The 27,284-nt window shown below is 35.8% G+C and overlaps 1 protein-coding gene across 4 annotated transcripts in view; it reads right to left on the minus strand.

Annotated features, from left to right (window-relative positions):
• Positions 1–5,772: 5,772 nt before the first annotated feature.
• Positions 5,773–27,284, minus strand: part of CDH18 (cadherin 18) — a 696,319-nt gene continuing 674,807 nt past the window's right edge. For 2 of the 4 annotated variants that reach the window (XM_045082036.1, XM_045082035.1), the window contains exons 11-12: positions 14,733–14,984; positions 5,773–6,472 (exon numbers count right to left, since the gene is read on the minus strand). In XM_045082036.1, coding sequence (XP_044937971.1) covers positions 5,982–6,472; positions 14,733–14,984 — 743 coding nt within the window. In that variant the 3' untranslated portion in view covers positions 5,773–5,981. The remainder of the gene's footprint in view (positions 6,473–14,732; positions 14,985–27,284) is intronic. The other 2 variants (XM_045082039.1, XM_045082038.1) reach the window with 2 other exon arrangements.

Raw genomic sequence — 27,284 nt, forward strand, 5'->3', positions numbered from 1 at the left:
AATCCAACAATCAAACCTGAAATCTACATCACCTATGGCTTCTTTTTTTTCCTTAAGATATATTCCTAAAATAAGTAGTTGTACCTTGGAAATGACTAACATAGTCTACTATTTCTTCTGTAGGTTTAAGTAACTCTGTAATCTTTCCTTATCTTCACTGAATAACAGACATTAATAAAAGTTTCAGATACCTAAAAGGAAAGTGTCCACCATTGATCTCTTGTTTGGGGAAAATAAACTCAATGACATTGGTTAAAGAATAAGTTTCATTCAATCACCCTAAATTTAAATCCAACTTTGCTTAACATTTTGCATTATAATTATTTCCCTGCATGAATCCTCTTTTGCATATACAGAATAATCTCCCTTTGTACATTTGTTTACATTGTCCTCTCTGCTTCTACCTTCTGCGCTGTACCATTCCCCTGTCCTATACAGTACCTCCAGTTTTGCTCCATGTAGGCACAGTATTGACACAATTTAACATTGATACAATTCACTGCATTGATATAATTGTATTGATACAATTTAACATTGTATCCAAAACTATTTTAGAACACTTGCCACTTTTTGCTTTATATTATATTTTCTACAACTTTTTATATGTAGGCCTTACCTCTGAAGTGAGACTCTAATTTCATTGATGATAACACCTACCACCAAGATTTTTTTCACATCTCTTTCAGTGTCTGAAACAGTATCTGAGATGTAGTGCATAATTAGAATTTACCCGATTAATAAATGTTAGAGTGAATTTCTGTTTGAAACTAAGGCATTTGAAAAAAGTACTTTGAAAAGAATAGATGATTTAGAGTAAGAATTTGATGCATTTGACATATGAAAAATTGCCTTGATGAAATTATTTGGGTGACACTAACTATTATGGTCCATTTTCCTACTTTCAAAGCTAATATTGCTGGGCAATAAGACTAAATCATTTGGTGATCCCACTTAAATCTATAAATGGCACATGCATTCCTCACAGGATATAATTTTGAGAGCCCTTAAATGCCTATTTTCTTCATTCACTTTCACCCAAAACTTTAAAACCGGATCATTACTGAAATAGATTTCATGCCTTTGTAGCATTGAAAGGTAAAGAACCTTCCTTTCTGTAGACTCGCAAAGTGGATAAATGTAATCTTTTCTTACTAGCCTAAGAGTACTTATTTTATTTTTTTCTGTATCAGTGCCCCAAAGAAGAATGTGTTCTGTTATACTCTCATCTCTAAACTTATTTAAAAACAACAAAACTACATCTTTCATTGCTGTAAGTCAAACTTAAGGACACAACTTTTGACATATTAAAGAGTGTTCCTATTCATATTTTCACTTTAAAATGTTGTATTTGGATCTTTGAAAAAGAGAGTGGGCTGTGTTCTAATTTTATTTTCAAATGGTTGCGAGCTACTTTTGCCCATGAGGTTTATGAGATTTCTAATTTTACATTGCAAAAAGATTTACCTTCTGCAGATGAGGTAGAAACTAAAAGTTGAAATGGTTTGTTTCCTTCAGATAACATTTAATTTGCTTTTAATCCTAAAGGATAAGAAAAAGAGAGAGAAAATTTGAATTCAAGTCACATTTCTCCCAAGAACTATTCTGACATTTCTTCTATTCTCGAAATTGAAAGCCAAGTCAGGTAACTGAATGTTATCATACCTTGAAGCTAAGTACAATTTCAGTTTGAAATATGGGATTCTTTCCTCTTTCCAGAATAATCAGCTTTAGAGTTGCAATTTTTTGAATAGCTAATCAAGCACTGTCCACGCTAAAAAGCAAAGAAGACTTACCCCAAAGTATTGGATATGGGTATGCTTCAGGTGCTCCAGGATACCTATCACCGTACTCAGTTAACTGACACTTCTGGATGGCTGTTGAGATGAATGAGTCTACCTGAATTTTGGTTTGCTTTTCCTATATATTCAGCAAACCAAAAAGAAGACAACAAATCAAACATATGGCTGGAGGTCATTAAGAACAAATTAAACAAATTGTGTACTTCAGCTTTCTACATGGCTAAAAATGGTGGACTCAATACACCTTCTTCTTTCTACCCATTATTTCTGACTATACTGTGGTGTACAAAGTAAGTCAAAGCACTTGTTAGTATTTAATAGCTGCACTCTATCCATTGAGTCCTCTTTTATAAAATTTGGATTTATACCTAATAATTTTGTCCGCTCTTTGTAAACACACTTGTGAGTCAGCTCTCATCATGGAGAGTTCTGAAGCTTAGCCAGAGGCTGGATACAAAATAAAGGTTAAAAACTATTCAAAGTTTAAAAACCCAAGCCTGGGTGGCTCAGCGGGTTAAGTGTCTGACTTTGGCTCTTGTCATGATCTCAGGGTCCTGGGATTAAGCCCTTCGTTAGGCTCAACAGAGCCGGCTTCCCCCTCTCTCTGCCTACTTGTGATCTCTGTCTGTCAAATAAATAAATAAAATCTTTTTAAAAAATGTCAATTAAAAACTGTTCATTAGCTTCCAGGTGAATTGTTTATATGTCGGGTACTAAGATTTTGTATACTCCACATATTTGGATCATATCAATATTCAAGTCACTCTTTTGAGTATTCTTTTATTCTCCAAATATTATTTTCAAGAAGACATATATGTTTCTACATGTGTGTATGTCTGTATGTGGTTATGCGAATGCAATTTTCCTCAGAATATTTTTTGTTTTTAGAGCAGGTTATAGGAAAGTTGTAAGTTAACTTTTTATAGAACCTTATTTTAAGAATAACTTTGCCTTCAATCTCCACTTCAGATCTGTTTATACAGATTTGTCATAGAAAAACTTTCTGATGATACATCTTCAGTGATTCCTGCAAGATCTATTAATTTCCCAGTGTTTGCAAAAAGAATACTTGGAATTCTTGTAAAAAAAATAACTTAGATAAAAAAATTATCATGATTGTTTATATTTCCTCTAGCTAGCAGCTACCATTTTGCATAGGGTCTATCTGTAGGAAATTATTTTATTAGAAATAAGGAAGTTGATTTCAAAGTTATATTTTATTTAGATCTATAAATATCAGCTAAGGCTTACAAAATGTGTTGTCCAAGACACATGAGTGATTCCATAGCTGATTCTATATGGAATCACATATGATTCCATAGCTAATTATCTATGGTCCACTAAATACTCAAGAATTGATATACAAACTCTTTGCCCACTAAAGTCTTAGAGAATTTTCTTCTGATATGGACAAACTGGAGTTCTTAAAACAAGATATTAAGTACTAAGATGACTTAAATCTATTTGCAGAACTTCTATATATCATTATATTTTTTTCTTGATCAAAGTGGTAGAATCTTAAAAAAATTTGATCACCTTTATAATAATGATGTAATTGTCTAGTTTCAGAGTTCATGTAAAATATAACACTTGGAATGCCTTCATTAACAAAATTCTAGAATAAATCAACACAGAAACATAGCATTTTAGGACTACAGAAGCTCCATTTTGCCTCCATAATATATTTAACATTAGGGACTTAGAAGCAATCCATTATCATCATAATGTATAATTAAATGAGATGGATCGGAGGTGCTTTTTTCATATAATCAGGGAAATATTTTCATACTGAAAACCATGCAGAGGACCTTGGGTTTTATGCAAATGGTTAAATGTACAGATACGTTTTCAGCTTTCAAACCTCATCTGTAATGTCACCAGGTGGATATTAAGAAAACAAAATAAACAAAAGAAAATAATCTGTGAATAGTTTATGAAAAATCTAAATCCAAAACCAAACTGTGGTGCAATGGAATTCCCAAACCTGACCTTCCTGCTCCCCTTTGCATAGGAAAGTCCTAACACCAGCATCCACAGTAATTCTCCACAAGTGTACCTTTCTTTCAGTGTGAATGTGGTCCAACATTAGTATAATCAGAGTATGTGTCTCCAGAGGTCATTCCCCAAGGCCCCTGGGTGGTGGTGGTGGTGGTGGTGTTTTTTCCTGATAAAGCATTATACGAAAATGCACACCATTATGATATTAAAAAATGATAAAGCAGCATTTGGAAAGCTAAAATGTGATAAAAAACTTAAATTAAATTTTATTCCTTGAGCTTATAACACATATGGAGAATTATTCAAACTAAGCTTACTTATTTCCCATACCTCTAAACTGAAATATGATAGCACAGGATAATTGCAAACAGAGGCAAAATTTAAAATTTTGCACATAGGTGGAATCAGAAAATGCCATGTAACTTTTGAGGACACTTGATTATGAGAAATTTAAAGAGCTAAGGAAAAACTCCTTCTTGAGATAATTTTTAAATTGTGGGTTTTAAAACTTCAATCTATTTGAAATACATAAATATGGTAATTTTTGGAGACTAGGACCATTATGCTTATTTTAAGACCAATAGTGACAACAGCAAAATATTATTTAAACCATTTTAGGGGGGGAAAAAACAAGAAATTTGAAGAAAATTAGTTTATTTGGGAAAATAACAAAATAATTAAATGTCTATTATGTTTAGTTAGCAGTTGCTACACTGTTGAAGGTTTTATGAAATTCTCTCATGATGATATATTTTATTCAAAAATGTATGTAACTATTTGTCAGCTAACAGAATTAGAAAATTAGATAGTGTCTGCAAGCCTTTACATGACAGAACACTTTGCAGTTGGCAAAGCACTTTTACAGATGCTTCTTGATCCTCACACAACCTGTGAGACAGGAGGGAAGTCTTTGCCATCTCTATTTTGTGGTTTGGGAACCTGAAGCTCAGAGACTTTGAGGCACGTTTCCAAGTATAATAAGGGTGAATCTCCTATTGTTTTGCTTTAGTTTTATATATTTTCCTGTAGATCCCAAACAGATAAGGGCTAAGCAGTCAGTGTGATGAGGACAATCTGAACCTGTGTAAGGAATAAAGGTAAGTCAATCCAAGGTCTACAAGATTTATGTAAATTGGAGTATCATCTTTTCAGATTACATTGTTACCATGTGAGGTACATATTTTCAATGACCACTTGTGTTATATAAATAAGCAAATTAGACTGAAATATAAACCAAGCAGCAAAATGCCCAACAACTAATTTTAGGTATTGGCATGATCAAAACTGTCGGTGTAAATGTCTTAAAACAAATGGAATGGAACAAGTCATTGAGTTTCCAACGTTTTATACAGGATAAGGTTTGTGACTATATTTTAAATTGAATCTTTCCCTGACATAGAAGATTATCTGAGTATATCTTACTTAAACCATTCATTGTATCCATTAAAAAAAAAGGGGGGGGTTCTTTTGTTAAAAGAAAGGAGGGCAGGCAGGACAGAGACAGTAGTCTCCGTGCTTCAGAGCGGTGCACAGCAGGTGCGCAGAAGTTGCATACATTATAGTGCAAGCAGCAAATCCCCATGCTCCATCAATTTTGTATGGAGAAAAGAAGTGGGGAGGGCAAAAGAAAATGGTACATACAAGTCCATGATGGAGTGACCTGGTATACTGGATATACCTCGTGTCAGTCGAACACAAGACAACGCTAATAAGATCCGTCATAGTAACAGAGTATCATTCTCAGGAGTCCACAGAAGTGGAAAAAGAGGTCCTGATTACCTGCATAAGCTTCATTTTGTGGTGTACCACCCCTAATCATAAGTGATTTTGAATCTTTCTGTTTAGTTTTGATTTTGGAAAATAAATCACAAAATATTGAAACAAATATCATTGTTTGGCTTAATTCAGGTATTCTTAATTAAACAGTACCACAGACTTTATTGAGCAATTGAAAATATACACAAGGAACAATAGCTTTTTCTCTGTATTTTTTTTTTTTTAATTTGACTGTCTTCTGATTAAATAACCCAGTTTCGATCATGGAAAGGGCACTTGTTTCTACAGTAGCTGTGTACAGCTTGCTCAGTTCCAAGTACTGTCTCCACGTTTCTTCCTTGTCATTGTTGAGGTTGTATCTCCACTTGCTCAGGAAGCAAATTCTACAAGATTGCAAGAATTAACCCCCTAAGTTGTTCTTTCAGATTCTATTTCTCCATAGAGTTCAGCTAACTTTTTAAATTCAGGTCCCCAGTCTCCAAGGTAGTGATAATCCTGGTCTGACTGTGTGGTCGCTGAATCCAGTGAGCTGATAGACCCAGCCTCTGATCTCTGACCTTCATAAGCATAAGTCTGAAGAGAGTCATAAGGGGGGACGCTGGGGTCTAGGTCGGCTTCTGCCAGTTTTTGCTTGATAAATTCCTGAACATCTATACTTTCCAGGGTGGACAATGTCTGGTGTCTGGGGGTGAGCTTCACTTCGGGTCTGATGTCTCTCCGATACTTGAGCTCCTCAGCGGCAGATGGGTTCCTCAAGGCTGTGATGTCAAAGGCTTCGGTGTCTTCCTCTCCGCCACCCTCATCATCATAGGTGACCACATTCTCCCTCACATCCTCCTCAGAGATGATCAGCGGCTCTTTTTTGCTGCGTCTCAGGGTGATAAAAAGTACTACAATTGCTGAAGAAAAATGGAAAAGAGAATGGAGAGTTAGAAAAAAGGATGGAAGTTCTTGGAGATTTGACATCAGCAACTACATTCTATTTAGGCTTGCACTGTAACACCATCCTGATCTCTGCACTTTCTGGAGAACAGTTGAAGGGGTTTCTTTTTTTGTTTGTTTGTTTGTTTTGTTTTCTTTAGGTTTTTCATTTGTTTGTTTGTTTGTTTTTTTTTAAATCTCAAGGAATTCACGTGAAAATGATTTCTCTACAAGGCCTTGGAAATCACTGATCTTTTCTAGAAAAAGAATATTTTCATTTGCCAGGCCTATGATTTCAGGATTCCTGGCTCACCATGGTCTGTCATCCAGTCTGCACACTGAGGCAAACACATGATGGAAGAGCGCAACGGAATTTTGCCAGGGAGAGTAACGGTGGGTGTTGGTCTATGTATAGATTCTAGGCAGATACACTAAAGGAAGGACATTTTAAGTTTCTGTCAAATAGGAAGGAGCCCATACTTTAAACCCTTTCCTTTTGATGCTTTGTAGGAAACCAAAGCAGGAATATTTTACATGGTTGATCCCTTTTGCTCAGTACTTTTTAGAATTATATTATCAGGCATTAATAATGGCATATACCTCTCAAGCTGCACAAGATGTTACTTTATTTGTACTTAAGTTTCAGAGGAATTTCTCAGATTACCAAATGTTTTTTACATAACACCTTGATTTAATCCTCACAGCAACGTATGGGTTTCCTCAAGGAAACTGGGGCTCAAGAGAAATTCCATGAATAACTAAGATCCGACTCGCAAATCACACAAATAGCAGATGGAGGAACTTAGACGGTAACCTACGACTTCTCACACCAAAGATGATGAAGCTTCCGTTATCGTATTCCATTTTTGTTATTTCAAAAATATGGAACAAGGAACTGAGTTGGGCATGTGGATTATTACCAGTAATGTCACAACCATTAGAAGAAATGATGTAAATGGATCTTGGGCAGGTTGCTTTGGCTGTTGCTCAGTATTTTCAAATCTTTCTATTTGATGATACTAAGCCATTACTAAATAGAAAGAATTACCTTACTTCTACTTTGTGCTATTAGGCCCAGGATTCTTTATTTCAGCTTTACAGAATGTTCGTGGTCATGTGAAATCTAAGTTTTATGGTAACAGTTATTGGGATATTGATATGTTAAACATTCTTTATAATGTGATAATCAAAGATGTACACTCAAAAGGCATGTATATATGTGTGTGTATAATGTGTACATATATGTATAACATGGATAAATATGCATATATAGAAACAGTTTAGAAATACACAGCATGTGACATACTTATGCTATACACACACATACAAATATACACCTACAGACATGTATTTTTATCTGAAATTCATGTTTCTATATTGTATTTTATCTATTTATTTCTGTATACTGTATTTTATCTGTCAACTTTACTGATAGGTATCTTTAACAAATACTTGTAAAGCGACAAATACCAGGTTAGCTATCCTCTGATAAAGAACAAAGCTGGTTCCCTAGAAATTGACCTTTTATCTCATACCTCTAAAAAGTAACTTTTCCTACTTTATCATTATTGTTTCCTTGTTTCTCTTTATAACTCAATGCATTTTATGCATATCCCTAAATGTTATAATAAATGATCCTTTCCTGTTTTTAAACTAGATATCACAGTGTATATGAACTTCGAAGATGACCATAGAAAGTGGAAAAGGAGATTTTCAAGCCAGAAGTGCAAAGGACAGATATCAGAGAATTTACTATACATGGAAAGAGATGGTCACAATGAACTGGAAAATCTAATTTTGCAGAGAGAGGGCAAGTGAGACCTATAGGAATGAAGAAATAATATATATAAAAAGACAAAACATGTGTAGAAATGGCCAGAAAATCATCTGGAAGTGTATGGAATAAAAGGACTCAGTAATGGCAGAATTGAATGAAGGAGATTCTGGTAGACATGTGGAAACAGTGAGTCCCTGCGTCTGGAGTGATTATAGAAAGCTGAAATGAAATGCAGATGCCATATGTAGCCCTGCTTCACCAATATTATGTTGTTCGTTTGTTTATTTATTATCTGATATTTTTATTCATACATAATCTCTATACCCAACGTGGGGCTCTGACTTGTAACCGTGAGATCAAGAATCACATGCTCTACTCACTGAGGCAGCCAGAGGCCCCAAATACTATGCTATTGAAAACTAGTTTCTCAAACCTGCTACTTATACTTAGAAGACATTATCTAATATAGTACCTTATTTTGATACTTTTGCTGATTGTAGCAGATATGTACCTAATACCTTACTATTTAAAGATTTACTTACTTATTTTGAGACAGAGAGAGAGAGAGAGAGAGAGAGATTGGGGGAGGGACAGAGAATCCCAAGCAGACTGCCTGCTGAGCATGGAGCTTGACACAGGGTTTGGTCCCAGGACCCTGAGATCATGACCTGAACAGAAATTAATGGTGGACCCTGGGCCACCCAGGTGCCCCAACACCTTACTATTTATTTCAGTGTAAAACCAGCTTAGGGCATTCTATGTCCCAAATAGCATCCCTAATAACTCATTTCATCCCATTCAGAGGCTTTGATTTATCACCCATTATATATTTCTGCTCATCTTTATGATTAAGGAGGTTGTTCTAAATAAAAACATCTATTTATACAAATTTTTTAATAGTAAAGTGTCTTGCTTTTGTCAATAAACCAAGTTATTTTTTTAATGTGAAAATGATTGATTTCAAGGGAGTTTATGGGCATGCATACCACGGAGAATGTGATCAATATTATTATTAAAGTATGGAGGTAATTTGCATCTTTCACCAATATCAGTGCCCTGTTTGCCTAATGAGATACAGGGGATAAACCTGGAATTATTATGGCAGTTCATATTTACTTATTTTCCCAAATTAAAAAAATATTCCTGATATAATTTGATTCAAAATATAGATATTAGTTAAGTTTGAACCCTGAGATTTCACGCTATCTCTTTCCTAAGGATGGACAGTCATTTGCCAGTGACCAGAGATTTCTAGATTGATTCCATATCTATTTACTGTATCAGCATACAATTAACCATATAATCTGGGACATTTTTAAGAGTAAACAGGGATTTCATTTATAATTACTCTAGGACAGCAGGGCAAATATGGACATGTGGTCCCTCTATTCAAAGATAATTTTAGAGAAACTCAGAGAAGAATGTGGAAGCACTGATAATTCGATGTGTTTCCAGGGAATTGCTTTATATTTATGTTTGTTCAGTCAATATTTCTGGAGCAAATCGCACACAGTACATACTCTGTACATAATTCTTAAGTGGACTAACAAAAGAATAATCTCTGTAGAGTGACAATGTGGCATAGCCTAACTAGGAAAATAATTTTTAAATATAGTTTTAAGTCAGTTCATGGTCATTAGTAATACCAAACACCTTATTTTGCTTGATAATAATTTTTAATGTTTGAAAGCCAAACTAAACGTTTGCCAAAAAAAAAAAAAAAATCCACAAATCAAATGTATTTTAGAGAATGAAGGTAACAATTACATACACGGTTTTGAGAGTTAAGCTCTTTTTAAAAATGGCAGCCAAATGAGCATTTTCAAATGACTTCCCTCCCCCTGACAGTCTAGCAACCCATATTATGTGAAACAAGGTACCTCTTCTTAAAGTGCGTTATCTGGGGAAGAAATAACTTGACAGAGCCATGACATTATAAAATAAATGAGATGGAGTGCTTACTCCTTTGTTCAAAATTATATAATATTTTCGTATTTTGAAATTTTATATAATCTGGATTGAAATATTAAACTGTAGTGTTTGGGGAGGATTTTATTCTAACGACTATTTTATTCTTGGTTAGTATATTTCTTTTCCTTCTCTTTGAGTTTGGTTAGGATTTTAAATTCATTTTATTCTCTTTATTTAAGAAACTTAAAATGAATTTGCTGAGTTTTATTCATTTATTTTATTCATGAACGAATTCAAATTTAGGGAAACATTTTTGTATTTCCTTTCTCATATCATTCCACTCATTTATTAATTTTATTAATTTATCTATCCACGATTCCCATAGTGCTCGGACTTCTAAGGGGTTTTGCATTTTCATAATGTGAACTGTCATACAGCTTGCATTTGAATACGCTATATACTGACTCCCAACACATTTCCCCAAAATACTTTCCATAGTAGAATTTATTTTTATTTATTTACTTACTTATCTTTTACCCATAAATATCACCTTGTTCTTTTTTATACCATCTTATGTTGGTACCAAGTTTGGCAGAAATGAGGTGGCCCAAGTCAGGGAGATTACTTTTACTAGATCCTGTTGTGCTATTGTCATACCAGTCGATGGCACTTCTCACTGGAACTTATTTTTGCAGACCAAGGGGAGCTCATGCAGTCATGTCAGATAGCTCAGCTGACAAGCAGGTTGGCATGTGTCTCCACACTGATTCCACCTTTGTTCCTAGTCCTTCACACTCTTCACATTAAATTTACCCTGATCCTCATTGATCAGGAAATTTACATCCAAGAATGGATGTAAATCCAGAAAGTGGACCCATCTAAGTCACCTGCTTATATGTGGTGTGTGGACTGAAGGGCAGGTGACAGAGGCCTGATTCAGAGACTGACTCAACGGTTTATTGTGCTAAGCTGTGATTTCTGTTTGCTCCGGACCATCTTACAAGGGATGGGGTGGAGGCTGGGAAAGAAATGTCAGATCCCCAAAAGGGAAAAAGAACTCTAGTTATTCCTCCTCTAGCACCAAATTCTGATTGCATCATGAAGGCTCACCCTAAAGTCTCTCCCCTACATCCCATCAAAAAAGGGTCTTAAAAAGGTAATTCTGACAAATCATAACCTGACTCACGATGTGCACATGTACCATTCAAAGTGAGGCCCACTTATTTTCAAGCACCAGTTTCAGATAATTGATATACACACATGCATAGAATCTATAAGAAAACATAAATAAGCACCACAAAATTTTATAGATGACTCTAAGGTTCTTTACTAGTTGATAGTTTATTTTTATAGAGTTGTAAATAGAAACAAGAGACTGTAGAGGTCGCCTGAGATCATACAGTTAATTAGCGGCAAAATCAGGGCTGGGTTCATATAAGTCATTTCCACAAACAGCTGATAATCAGAACACTTTTCAATATTAAAATATTCATTTCACAATTTGTTTAGCTGTTAGTTTTTAACTTTATTTCAGAATTACAAAAAGTTCCAAAATAAACTTTTGCTATCTCTGCTGTTGCTGATGTTTTTCTTGGAAATTATGAGCTTGCACAGTAACAAACATTATTTTAAAATTACAGATGACCACATTCTGAGTCTACTGGCTAAGTATCTTCTGAATAAAAATATAAATCCTTACAACTGTCATGAAAAGTAAAAATTACATTATAAATAATGGTTGTTTAAACCTGAAGTAACAAAATGATTCTGCAAGCTTTGGATAAAACTGTAAAAATACATTTGAGTTTCAATAAAAATTGAAGGAGTAAACATATTAAATGGCACCTCTGTTTTATTAGTCCTCTGGGGGAGCATAAAATTTAGAATGCTCTCTTATTTACCCCAAAGGAGAAATGACATTTTTATAAAATCTATTAAAGGGAAGTATTGTTTCATGCTATAATAAAATGTTATTTTACATAATATACCTTAAATATACCTGTATATTAACATTTTTAATTAACTTTTTAAGCCTTTACCTTAGTATTCAAAGATGGTTTGATGGTGCTAGATGAAAACAAAAGGCATAGATAAGTAATGCCTCCAAATGAACTATCTTTCAAAATCAGGACTTTGGTAGACCTTATACTGGAGTCACAGGGTTCTATTCTTTTTGGTTTAGGATAGGAACCCTGGAGGGATCAATATTTGTACTTGTTTTATTTTATTTTATTTTATCTTATTTTCCATTTTTGTTTTGTTTGTGAGCTTTTGTTTTGACTTTCAAACAGAAAAAACATAATACATAAATGTCTAAAGCAAATAACAGTTGTAACCAATTAATACATAAAGAAATAAAATTTAGAAAGCCAAATTTTCCTGGTTTCCTTCACCTTGCATCTACTATAAGACTTTATCGCAGTGAAATACTTCCAGTGTGGGGGGGGAGGGGGCACTGAACCTCCATGCTCCACTTTGCTAAGTGCAATTGGTACATTTGTTTTTTATTATTTATTTATTTATTTATTTATTTATTTGAGAGAGAGAGAGAGCTCATGTATGGGTGGGGGAGGGAGGTGGAGGAGAGGGAGAGGAATAAGCAAACTCCCAGCTGATCAGGGAAACCAGTGGAGGGCTTGATCCTGGGATCATGATATGAGCCAAAGGCAGATGTTTAACCTACTGAGCCACCCAGATGCCCCTAAAATAGTATCTAAATTTGTATATTTTAGATATAAATCTAAATCTACAATCTAAATTGTAGATAACCAGTTTGGGGCTTCATTGAGCATGGTAGATGTTGGGCTTCATTCTAGAGTATAAAGAAACATTTAAAGCAAGAGAAGAAGAGAGTCCGTCATGAGATATGTATTCTGAAAAAAAAAATGACTACAAATGAAGTAGAGAACAAGTCTCACCATGGAGGCAGAACACATAGACAATGAAATTAAGACAGCGGTCTCTCAGCATGGTTTGGACTTGCATCATATTATCCAAGATCACTTTTGATTTCATCTAACACATCTTGATATTATCTACTCTTCACCTCTGTTCTAACTCTGCTAGTCCAAACCATGCTGAGAGACCGCTTTCCTAATTTCATTGTCTATGTGTTCTGCCTCCATGGTGAGACTTGTTCTCTACTTCATTTGTAGTCATCGTTTTTCAGAATACAAATCTCATGACGGGCTCTCTTCTTCTCTTGCTTTAAATGTTTCTTTATACTCTAGAATGAAGCCCAACATCTACCATGCTCAATGAAGCCCCAAACTGCTTTTTGTTTGTTTGTTTTGCTTTGTTATTTATTTATTTATTTATTTATTTTGCCTCAAACTGTCTTAATGCTGCTGAAATAACCATCCCACTTCTCAGCCTCATTCTACCTTCCTCTGCACTCCTTCCGTACTGGCCATTTGTCTTTATCTCAGGAACAAAATAAGGAACATCGCTTGCAAAAAAAAAGAAAAGAAAAGAAAAAGTCTTTCTCAACAAAGCATGTTGTTTTTGTTTTTCTGTTTTCCTTCCATGTGTGAACAGTACTGAGAAACAAGCAAAAAAGAAGGTTGCTAAGAGAACGCATCAACGAATGGAGAGAGCATGCTGGGTAAGTAAGTACGCACTTCGAACAATGAAACAGAAAGATTCCTTACATCTATTTCTCTTGTTATAGAAAAATCTGGATTTGTGGTCTTGTTGAAATAGTAGTTTTAAAGAGTTTATAGTAATAGCTTCAAAATGTGGTCATGATAACTTAGACTGTGAAAATGATAATCCATAATTAGAGAAAGTGCCCTGTTTTTTATTAAAATGAAATATTATGCAAATCTCAAGTAAAAATCCCATTATACAATAAAATTTAACATCTCTAAGGCCAAAATTATTTAGATTAGCACTTTAAAATTCAGCTAGCATTGATGATTGAGTAATATTTTTGACCAATAGAAATTGCTACAAGAAATCTATTTTTTATTTGGTGTTTAGATTCATTATATTTATTTATTTATTTTAAAGATTTTATTTATTTGGCAGAGATCACAAGTAGGCAGAGAGGCAGGCAGAGAGAGAAGGAAGCAGGCTCCCTGCTGAGCAGAGAGCCCAATGCGGGGCTGGATCCCAGAACCCCGAGATCATGACCTGAGCCAAAGGCAGAGGCTTTAACCCACTGAGCCACCCAGGTGCCCCTAGATTCATTTTAGAATGATAACAGTTATGTTCTTTGAAATCTATTATAAGAGCCGTTTTAGTATGGTATTTAGAATTTTTAGTATGAATTCTTTTTAAAATGGATCCTTCCCTAATATTTCTCGTATAGTCTATCTTTTCTTCTGATATTTTGGCTTTTCATCCCATTTGGATCAAATTACTTCTAGATCAGCTATGGTATTGAGAAAGCTAAACAAGAGGAAGTCTGTGCAGTTATATTTTGTGGTCCAAATTCTTGGGTTCTGTCAAAACGACTGACTTTCTCTCTCTTTTCTAATGCACTGTTGGCCACTGTAGGGTACATTCCGAATCGTCATCATACAACGCTAGGAGGCTGGAGGACTTACCTAGGAGAATGACAACACACAGCAGAATAGCGATTAAGGCCCCTGTACTCAAGCCAGCCGAGGACAGGAACGCTTCCGCGTGGCAGGTCCGCACTCGCCCGTCTCTCTCGCATGCACAAACCCTGACGGTGAGGGTGCTGCTGCTGCTGAGAGAGGGGATTCCACCATCAGAGATCATAATGGGGAGATAATACACATCCTGAATAGTTCGACTAAATCTCCTCCGCCTTGTCAGAATGCTGGCTGTGTTATCTATGACAGACATAAGCAAAACAAAATGTACTTAGTAAAGCCGCCATTCAAGATTCACATTTCCTTTAATGGATAAAATGGGTATCTGTGATTTTTTTTTTTTAATTTTAGTTTATGAAATGGACACAGGAACATGAAGGGGCAATCATTAAAACATGACTAATAAATGTTCTTAAACTGAGATAGTGACTTGGAAAAATTAATTGAGCCCAAACTAAACGAGAAGGGGAAGAGTAGAAGAGGAGTGAACAAGCAGTCAACATTTCCGACATGGACGTAATAGCAAAAAGATTTAAAAGACGACAGATGGCTTCAAGCCAATGGGTCCTGGCCTTTGAGAAGAGACAGCGGTCCCCATCCCAAACTTTATGACTCAAGGTAAGTAATAGAAACAGACATCTCTATTATTAGCAAACTACTCAGGTGATGTTAATGTACAAAAAAGGGGAGCATTGGTATAGATGATAAATTATAGAGGTCAGACCAATTGACAAACTTTTTCAGATTTAATTGTGATTTGAATCGCTCTCGTTATAGTAGATGCAACATGGAAAGTTAATGATGAATAAAATAGTTAATTCTATTTTTATGTACTTTAAAAATACTATATATTACACTAAATGCCTGCATGATCAATCTGTGGATTAAAGATTTTGATCTATCCACAAAACATCATAAAGGAGAGGATGTTAAATTTCTAATTTTTTAAGAAAAATCATTTTTACTATAAATAATAATTTAAAAAAAATAAATAACCTAAAACCCAGAGCATAAATTGCCCAAAATCAAAAAGCTGGTGAATAATCAGGATACAACCTCAATACATTCTAGAACCCTGCTCAAAACCACAATGTCATACTGCCTTTTTACTCATTAACATTATACTGATATTCTCAAGTGCACATAGTATATGGTAATCTCAGTATTGTTATTCCTCATTCCAGCAAGCCTGTTGACCAAAAGACCCTTTTAGTATATGCTTCGAGGCGCTGCGCAGATTCCCAGCCTGGAATAACTAGTTAACCTAGCTGTAGATTATCACCTGGCCCTATGTTGCATCCTTCCGGAGCAGCAGTTCCTTAGTGACTCATTGCTCCAAGGTTATAAAGGTCTAGCCATTTCTACTGAATGTAGACATAGTGAATGGCAGGTTTAGTTCCACAGCTTTACTCTTGGGTCAGCGATGAGGCATTAAATTTGCATAGCTATTCAATTTCTCACTCTGCTCAACCTTCTTCCTCTCACTGCCCCACAGATGTTGATCCCAAGGGCACACTCCCGTAAACGACCTGCCCTCTAAATTCCAGTTCAGAGTTTGCTTCTGGAGAACCTAACCTGAAGCAACACCTGTGAGTTAATTATCTTTCACTGAAAAGTAAGTGACTCATTACACAATGACATTCAGGAATTCTTTTATCTCTTCAATTGTTTTATTCTGAAAATTGGAATTCTGTTACATATGACGATGTTTAAGATAGTCATGATACAATAACTTACAGCTATGCTTTCTTGATTTTACATGGCCAAATTAATGCAATAGAAAGATAAACTTTTCAAATATTCAATATAATACAGGTAATAAAACACATGAATTATATATATGTATTCATAATCATATACACACATACACATATGACTATATACATAGGCCTATACATATAATTGAAGGTTTGTTATGGAGCATAAATAGCTAATAAGAAATTACAACAGGTTTTCTTACCCAGTAGAAAAGAAAAAAAGAAAAATGTATCAATTGTGTATTCTTTTTTTTTTAAAGATTTTATTTATTTATTTGACAGAGAGAGAGATCACAAGTAGGCAGAGAAGCAGGCAGAGAGAGAGGAGGAAGCAGGCACCCTGCTGAGCAGAGAGCCCGATACGGGGCTCGATCCGAGAACCCTGAGATCATGACCTGAGCTAAAGGCAGAGGCTTAACCCACTGAGCCTCCCAGGCACCCCATCAATTGTCTATTCTGAAACAAGTTGCGAATAGGGAAAGAAAAATAGCATAAATTCATCATGTGTGTTATATAACCGTACAGTCACAAGCACTCTCCCAGAAACCTGAACTTTTGGAGGAAGCACATTTCTTGGCTATAGGATGTTGCATCATGATTAATATAAACTTGCCTATATGTACAACTCTCTAGTCCAAGGCAAAGGTATGAACTAAGTGTTCACAGGCACAAACATGTTTCAGAATCTCACTGCTGGCCTCTGAAGAAGAGATGTAAGGCACTAGCCCTTGATTTCAATAAACATAATTAATAATGTGTAGAATGACCTAACATGCAACAGTGGGTATGTCTCCCTTTTATGGCTCTCACCTAATGTTCACTTTATATCCTTAATTTGGAAGCATACTCTGTTTCAGAATAATTATTTGAAATGCAATCAGAAATGAAGAGAAAGCCAGGAAATGTTTCTACTACACCTTAAGTTCTTAAATAGAAAGCTCTCAGACACAGAAACATAAAAATATTCTTTCTTTCTTTCTTTCTTTTTTTTCCAGGTGAAGTTTTGACTTTTGAAAGGAAAAGAGGATTCATGAAGCAAAGAGCTTCCTACCTAGAAAGATTTAGCTGAGCAGAATAATGAGCTCCTGAAAAGGGATATTGTGTACCTAACCAGAACTGCAAAAAATGTACTTGACTGAAAACTCACTGAACTTGAACAAGGAAACTTTAAACTAAAATGAAAGAGGTAAGAAGATATATATGAATATGTATACATATATATCTTACTTACTTTTATATTTAAATACAGGGAACAAAATTTGTCTTGTTGAAACTGAAAAACTTGTTGTCAAGAGCAACAACGAATCTCTAAACTTGAAGTACAATTAAAACAGTATACACCAAGTTTTATAGAAAATATTGACTTCCAAGTGGATAAAAATTAATATGAGCTGAATAAAGGGCAGCTATAGTAGGATGGAACATCTGTGAATGAAAAGTGCTAATTATCGATGCCAAATAAAGGACAGTCTCTAATAATGTGTACCTAAGTTTGTTTCTTCTAATTCTCAATACTTTGGATGACGCTCGTAGAACTCTTAGAAACCAAGCAAATATATTTGGTTAGGATTTAAAAAGACACTGAACAGTTAGCACAAAGACCTTACACTAAAACAATGTGCAACAAAGATGCATATTAGATGGCAAAAATTTCGTGTAAGAGAGATCTAGAGTAACAGCAATTATTTTGCAATATATATCTCTGAAAGCAGGAGTAAGGCCACAGGGAGGTAAAACAAAACAAAACAACAACAACAACAAAAACTAAAACAGTCTTGGAATCATTCAATAAAGGTATGAGATATCTATGCATCTCCTTATTGAGAAAACTGCACTGGACTAATGTGTGTACTTTTGAGTATACTATCTTAAAAGTGCTACTTTACCCCAAGAGGTGTTTTAGAAGTCTTTGGAAAGAGAAAAAAAATTAGAATAATATATCATGGGGAAGAGTCTTTGAAACAAAAGTGTAAAATTCTTACATGTCCCATATGAACTCAGGTGACCAAATGGTCTCAGAAATTGGCCAGAAAAATTGGGAAGCTCTCTTAGTAATTCGTGTCTTTCTGAGTATAATCAGTACATTCCTGATATTCCCATCAACCACATCTTCAATGTAATTTGGAAATAGCCTGGAATGTGATTTACTCTTTTAACATAGATGACAAAGAATTTTTTATTTTAATATATAGTCTATTTCTTTCTCTTAAAAGGATATGGGCACATACAGGAGGAGGTAGGGAGACTGCTGCGCATATGTAACTTCTGAATCATGAGGACACTTTATTATTTTTTAATTTTAAAAAAATATTTCATTTATTTATTTGACAGAGATCACAAGTAGGCAGAGAGGCAGCAACGAGATGGAGGGAGGGATCCGGCTCCCCGCTAAGCAGAGAGCCCGATGCGGGACTCGATCCCAGAACCCTGAGATCATGACCTGAGCCAAAGGCAGAGGCTTAACCCACTGAACCACCCAGGCATCCCCTGGACACTAAAAAAATAATGAAAGAGGTAAGATTTGGAGTCCTTTGACAAGTGATCATAAGAATAAAATTCATTTTGGAGCTCTAAGAACTCCAGGAATTTTACAACTGATTGATAAGTCACAAAAAATATTTACTGTAAAATATACTATTGAATAGATAGGTACACTTGCAACCTTTCTGTTTCCACAGGGACGGAAGGCTAGAGAATATGATAATACAATGTAAGTTGCATATTAGTTCTGGAATTCAGACAAAAGTTTCTGAAATTACTACTATGTATCCTATTTTTTGTTTATTTAACATTTTTAAAGATTGTTTATTTATGTATTTATTTAGAGAAAGAGTGAGCGGAGGAGGGAGAAAAAGGAGAGGGGAGACCCTCCAGCAGATTCTGAGTGCAGAGCCTAACATAGGGCTTGATCCCATGGCACAGAGATCACGACTAGAGTCAGATGATTAACCAACTGAGCCACACGGGTGCCCTTCTTGTTTATTATTTTGAGAGATTTGAAAGATTCTAATCTCTGGTGCTACTTGTGTAAACTATAAAACAATTTAAATTAAAATAGGGGTGCTTTGAGGTGTGCTCAGCTAGCAGGAGCTGCTGACCACCCGCAGGCGCGCGCTGACCACCCGCAGGCGCCTGCGTAACAATAAAGAACCTCTTGCTGATTGCAAAAAAAAAAAAAAAAAAAATAGGGGTGCTTTGAAAATACTCCCTGGAGCCAAACAGATCCTATATTAAAGTCCAAAATTGCCTTATATCTTAGTAAGTATTAAAACTGTGTGTTCTTCAAAACTCTTTAATTATTAGACACCTATACACTCCCTGCCATTTCATAGGATTCTTTATTTGCTAATGCAGGTATGAAGATATGCTGTATCTCAACTGTAGCCAACAGACTATTAAAATAATATTTCCAAACCCACCAGAACAACAGAAGTGTCTGAGATGCCCCAGATGTGGATCTCTAATTGAACTAAACTTTTTTTATTTTTGGATGTTTAAAAAAATGTCTGAAGTGAAAGTTAGGAAATAGAAACTTCATTTTTCCAGACAAATAAATATTCATGACTTCCTATTGTTTTCATTTATTTTCTGGCCTAGCAGCCATAAGATCCGTTCATAATTTAACTGTGATTAGAGCCCATGCATGAAACAATGCTCTTTTGCTTTCCTGTAAAGCTCCTCTCACATAATAGGTACTTGATAAATAATGATTTGAACTACATTCAGCAGGAACTTGTCTTCTGTTATGGTTTCCTTATTATGTTGACCTGTATTAAGAATTAAAATGAAAATGAACTTGTATCTCCTGTAACACTGTAGTGGCATTATTTCCTCATGCTCTCTATTTAATGTTCTTTCCTTCTCTCCTGCTTCCTGGCTTCCTGTTCTTTTAGCCTCGAATTGCCCTAATAGCCATTTTCAGACTCCGACTCTGCCTGTTCATTTAAGTTTGTAAACATCCTCCTGGTCTCACTTGAATTTCTGCCAAGCCACAAATGTATGATCCAATATGTCATTATGTTCCTAGTTTGCACCCTGAAATGTCGTGCCTTTGACCATCTGCCACACTCCCTCTTGCTAATCTTGAAACCCCAGATAAACACCACCATCCAATGTCTAAGGTTTCTGCTTTCAGATTCATAAAAAAAAAAAAAAATGTATGTTGGTAAAATAGTTATGACCATCTCAACTGGCTCCACCAAGTGTGTAGAGAAACAGACTGTGCTCTCAAAGTAGATTAGAAATCAACCTATTAATATCCATTCTTTATCAGATACCTGGCCGTAGCTATTGAGTTTCTTTTGCCATTTTCTTTTGAGCTCTCATCATCCACTCACACCAGGAAAACCTCACCTCTATCCCCAAAAGAAGCTACCATCTATTATCAACATTCTAAAACCACATTTGAAACTGCTCAATTCCTCTTTGACTTTCATTACGTCTGTATCTACAAGACTATGTATTCAAGACATAAACAAGAACATAAGTACATCCGAAGCAAAAATATGAATCTTGAAGAATATCAGCAAATCTGCTCATGAATAACACATTAATTTGTATAAGTGTTAATAACAGTGGAGAAGGTGATGAAAAAAAAAAAGAAGTTTTTAGAATAGAAATCCAACCCAAAATTCAGAATAATTCATGACCGTATCACAATAATATAATACTTATATACTTATAGAGGTAGATATAAGAGTAGTTTATTAAAAAAAATATACGGACTATAAGAGAAACCCTTTACCCTTTACTGATAACATACCTTTAACAGCTACTATTATTCTTAGCAGGGAATGGATAAATCAAAGATGATACTATGTTTGGAGTCACTATATTTATAAACACTGAAGGAAACTGTAAGGAAAAATCTTCAGCTTTAAAAAGTGAACATATAATCCTATGTATGAAGTTGTTTAATGTTTCCCCTGCCTCAGGACAGAGGGTGGAGTACGGGACTCCTATAGGAGACATTGGGTCCTTCCTGCCATGCCGGCAGAGAACAGCCTTCCTGCTCACAAACAGAAATCAAAACAAAGAGGCACGGAATGGCAGAACTAGTCATATTTTTATTTTTTCTACTTTTATGTTTTTGCTCAAAGAATGGGAGTTAGCTCTCCTTTTGTTGACACTATGAGTAGGAGTATAAAAAGGTGAGAGACAGTGGAGTCTGTCAATTATTTTAGGAAAAAATACATAGAGACGTAAAAAAAAAGATTAAAATAGCTAAGAAGAAAATAACAGAATATTTTACCAACTAGAGCAAAAGGGCCTCTAAAGTCGCTGCTTTTGCAAGTCATGCCTCCCCATTTGGGGGTCAAGATGGTACGTGAACTGTTTGCCTTCTCACAAGTCCTGTTTTGAGTCTCTACCTTGTCTGGAAGGACAGTGTGATTGTATCGGGTGGGACAGCCCTCGTGTTAGTAAGGAGGACCGTGATCCGACTGGGAGGGAATGGAGATCCGTGGTAGAACCCAAACAGCAAGTCTCAGCCTCACCAGAGCGCCCGTAAGTCCGAGCAAGGCAAATCTACCATCACATCCACTAAGGCTGTGTGAGGGGTCATTAGTAACTATATTCTGAGTTCAGACTATGGGTCTGTTATTTTATTTAGGAATGGGAGAAACTGCTAAATGTCTCTGGAAGCCCTGTGGATAAAAACAGAATTTTAAATGGTCATACTCTGTAGAGAAATTAAGCACATTACACCACCAGCTGCGAGTTCTCATTTGAAGGACAAAAATAAACTATGGGAGTATTGACTGCTATATAACTGATAATGCCAAAGAAGTACAAAATATACATAAAATCTCTGTGGTTCCCAGTATGTATCAGACTAAATAACCGCATTTCACTACTAATGGACCGTGAAATCTGAAAGAAAAAGCTCCGAAAAGATCCCTTTTTGTTGTTGCTGTTGTTACTTTTTACAGATAGGACTTTTTTTTTTTTTAGGATTTTATTCATCCATTTGAAAAGGGAAAAAGAGAGAGCAAAGCAGAGGGAGAGGGAGAAGCAGGCTCCTGGCTGAGCAGAGAGCCCGATGCGGGGCTCATTTCCAGGACCCTGAGCTCATGACCTGAGATGAAGGCAGAAACTTAGCCAACTGAGCCACCCAGGCTCCCCCAAAAGACACCCTTTTAACTTTTTAACAGAGTCAAAATTGAAAATAGTCCTCATGTTAAACTTAATGTAAACTTAGATATCCTTTCAATCAAACCCAAATAGCCACAAGTAAAAAACACTATTTTCCAGCATTGCCTTTTAAGTATTTTGCTAAAAATCATAGAACAACTTATAAATAATATTGCTGTCACTTTTAGAAGTGTAAATGAATATTGCAAAGAAACAATACAAGGTGATAAAAAGAAGGAAAAAACCAAAATCTTCAAAATGCTGCAACAAGATGAAAATGAGAGTCTACAGATTCTTTTGTTTAGTATGATTAAAATGGTAAGCTTCAGCGCAGCTCATTCATTTAAAAATGTGGTATTTTGACTCACTCATTTTTAAAGAAGGTATCTACAAAAGTAGAAAATGCATGATCTGAAGAAGAAAACTGAGAGACAAATATGAGGAGTAGATGTTCCTGAAAGCAAATTATCAATAAAATTATGATAAGGACTTTCAAATTTGGAAGGCATATTAAGTGTGATTTAGGGCCCTGCAAACAGAGATATAAGTATACATATAGTTATAAATGATCTCTTCCCCTAGTAAAACCTCTAGGATTTACAGATGCACTTGGCAATTAGAGTTAAGCCTAGGAATTAGGCTGACAAATCTCCTTGCATCAAATAAAACCTAGTCCCTCAAGAGGCAGCATAAAGACCATGAAGCAGAACAGATTTACCTGCTAGACTAATGGTAATTTTAGATTGGGGGATTCGATTACACTTTTGTATTATAAAATGAATGAACAAAGTTATTGTGTGCACAGAACCCTGGTTATAAACTTATTCTCACGGACTTTGTGACATTACGGCTTCAGATGCTTGGTTTAGAAGTGGGAATGAGGGGGCGCCTGGGTGGCTCAGTGGGCTAAAGCCTCTGCCTTCGGCTCAAGTCATGGTCCCAGGGTCCTGGGATCGAGCCCCACATTGGGCTTTCTGCTCCACGGGGAGCCTGCTTCTTCCTCTCTCTGCTTACCTCTCTGCCAACTTGTGATCTCTGTCTGTCAAGTAAATAAATAAAACCTTAAAAAAAAAAAAAAAGAAGTGGGAATGAAACAATGGAGTTTTTGAGGCTAAAATGAAGTTCATTGTTTGCAATTTTAAGATTAGGTGGTTGGGGATGCTTGAGGTCTGTTAAGTTGGAATCTTGATTTTGGCTCAGGTCATGATCTTAGGGTCATGAGATTAAGACCTGCGTCTAGCTCTGTGCTTAGTGGGGAGTTTACTTGAGATTCTCTCACTCCCTTTGTCCCTCCCCTCGGCCCCCTCACTCTCTCTTTAAAATAAATAAACAAATCTTTGAAAAAATATTAACAAAGATTCGGTGGTCTTTGGAAAAATTTCATTTTAATCAGAAAGCATTTTTTGCTTTTCTTATCTGTTGTTGTTTTAGAGTAATGTACTTTAAAAATGTTGTGACTTAAATATTATCTTCTGAACTCTTCTTTTTTATTTTAAAATTATTATTGATATGTTAGCTAATGATAAATAAGGTCATTATTAAACATACTGTATATGTTGCAAAAAGAAAAATTAGAAATCCTTCACTTGGTTATTTTCCAAATCAAAGTCTTTAGTATTTAATAAGTAAGGGTCCTAATTTTCCAAATAAATATTACAGATTTTGGTTAAATACAAAATTTTCTATCCACCACAGTTTGGTATTAGAGCAACTAAAGGATTAACTAAAGGGTATATTTTCAAGCGTAGAGTATGGCACAGTGCTTAATACTTATTATGTGCAATGCTTGTAGCTCTGCTTTGCCACATCTCCCCGACTAGATCTTCTAACTGTTGTTGCATTCTGTCCTCTCTACGCTGTCTCAGTTCTTCATCTAATTGAAAAGTGTTCTGAGGTTCACTTTACCTGGTGGAACAGGCTCTATCCTGTAAGGTCAAATCATGTTCTATGTCTTTTGAACAATACAATCTTTAGTGATCTCCTTAAAGGAACTCAAGTGTCACTGAGTTCACAAGTTACATTTCATCACATCGTCACTTCCCCAACTAGATGGCAAGTCCCCCATAAGCAGGAGCTTTGTGTTTTAACTCCTAACACTCTGGAGTTAGCTTAGATCATTCAGGGCCTTATACACCACAGTCAATGCATGCCCCTTTACAGATTAAGTAGTAGGAGAAAACCAATGTTAATCTAAGAGCTGACTACAGGATTTCTTTTAGAGGGGGAAAAAAATAAAGCTCATTCTTTCTAAGAAGAGAGAACAAGAAGGGTGATGAATAGTAACATAGTGTGCGTCTTCTATAGAATGCGGGAAGCCAGTGTAAATGTCAAACAATGAAATAAAGCCGTGTGTGTGTGTGTGTGTGTGTGTGTGTGCGCGCGCGCGCGCACGCGTGTGCGCATTTCAGGTGCTTTGCTTCATTTTTAAATTAAAAACAATACATAAGGGCACCTGGGTGGCTCAGTGGGTTAAGCCTCTGCCTTCGGCTCAGGGGGATCTCAGGGTCCTGGGATCAAGCCCCGCATCTGGCTCTCTGCTCAGCAGGGAGCCTGCTTCCTCCCCTCTCTGCCTGCCTCTCTGTGTACTTGTGATCTCTCTCTTTGTCAAATAAATATATGAAATTTTAAAAAAAAAACAATAAATTAGTATGTTCTTATTGAAAATATCCAAAGACCATTTCATAGACATTTCTTAAGAAGCATGTTTTCTATATTATCATTATTGCTCATACATGTGATTAAACTCTATACTTAAATCATCATTTCTGTTTGATGTGTAATTATATATTGCTCATTTTATACTTTGTCTCCACCTTTTCAGATATTCTTATCTGATTTTCATGGGGTTGCTGTAGCTCCAAATATTTTATCCGTGAAATTCTATTATACTTGATAGTTTTTTAGATTTTTCTGAGGCATTCAGCATTTTAAAATACTCTTCCCTAATTATCATACGAGTGATATCCTAATAAGAAGAAGATTATTTTATTGTAGTTCTTTTGTTCAAATGTCACTAAAAGAAGACCCACGGAGTATTAGCTTGTAATGTTGCAAATGAGCACGTGAGGACCATTTATACTCCTTACAATTTATATTCATTGTCTGGAAATTGGTAAAGTTATTTTCTTATCTGTCAACTTAAGGAATTTCTCTGGCATTTTATGTATATACATATTCTATCAATCTTAAATATTTCTTTACACAGAGTAATTTATTTGGGTATTTCATATTATGGTTCCATCGATGTATTTCTCTTTTAGTTCCCTTCAATGTACCCTTTGTAACTTGTAATCCTTCCTATGTAATTTCAAATTCTTTATATTTTGATCTCTCTTCAGAAGCGTGAAATAGTAATGATTGTCTCCATATCTCCATTTTACAAAAGAGGAAACCGACACACACTGAGAATGAGGACGTGGCAGCAGTTTCACACATAATCCGCAGAGAACCCAGGTTTCAAATAGAGGTGACCTATTTCCAGACTCTACTAAAACATTCTTCTTTGCTGCTTTTCCCTCTTATTTTTCTTAACAGATACTTACTTAAAATTTCCTTTATGTCAGATATCATGGTAGGAGTTAGGAATACAGCAGGTAAATAAGTCAGACAAAAGTCCGTGTATTCCTGAATCTTACAGTCTAAATGGGGAGAGAACCCACAGTGTGGCAATGGCTGTCATTAGGAAGATGCCAGCTATCATTTAAAAAAGTGGATCTGCTCTGGTTGAGGTCTCTTGGGTACTGGGTATTGGGTGACTGGGGTGCTGGCCAATTTGCTCTTAAAGACATTAACTTTTTCCGGTTATGATTCAGAGAATGGATGGAGTCACGGTTTCCCCAGACTGTGGTGAAAAGAGGGAAGTGACTGAAGCTTGATAAAGGAGAGAAACAAGGAGAGGTAGCAAAATGCCCCAAGACTCAAGAGCAGGAGGTGCCCAAGGACACGGGCCCCATCTCACATGCCCCTTGAGAGTATGGGAAAAGCACTGTTCTCTGGGGCAGTGTTGCTGCTTCTTCCGTCTTTCTGATTACTAATTCAGTCTTCAGCACTAGTTGAGTTTTTCTATCTTACCAGAAATTTTAAATTGGCAAAGTTTTCATGTGTCCACTCAAAAAGTCTGTATGCTTTTCTCTTTCTAATAGCAAATGCCTCCCAATGTATACCAACTGCCTCTGTCTTTCAACCTATGTGACCCTTGCAATGATTCCACTTAGGGAAGATCTTCGAGCTCAGATTCACAGTGATTTCTCCAACATCATATGGGGTAATGAGCAGATTTGGGCCAGTATTTAAATATCTTCTTGTGAATCTCAATGTCACTCTGCTTTGGGGGTGACTTTCTGAATCTCTCCCCAGGCCAAGTTTAGTTAGCTGCCCATAGTTAGCCCTAAAGATTTAGAAGAATGAGTTTGAAATCTATTTTTAGGCTACAATTTCTTTCACCTATTATTCCTTTCTGATATCTGCTAAGCTCGGCTGTTTTTTCACCGTCCTCTGTTCACCTACACTTTTGGTACTAGTGTGTGCTTTGAGCACATGGCACTTGCAGGAGAAGGACTGCAGCAGACATGGGACACAAAACCAGGGCAAAAGAAAGCCAGAGAAACGCAAAACAATCAGTTGAGGTGGCACCCGGCATGGAGTGAGAATG

The sequence above is a fragment of the Mustela putorius genome, unplaced genomic scaffold, assembly GCF_011764305.1.
Source record: "Mustela putorius furo isolate JIRA1106 unplaced genomic scaffold, ASM1176430v1.1 tig00000589_pilon_pilon_pilon, whole genome shotgun sequence".
In the NCBI taxonomy this organism is placed as follows: Eukaryota; Metazoa; Chordata; class Mammalia; order Carnivora; family Mustelidae; genus Mustela; species Mustela putorius.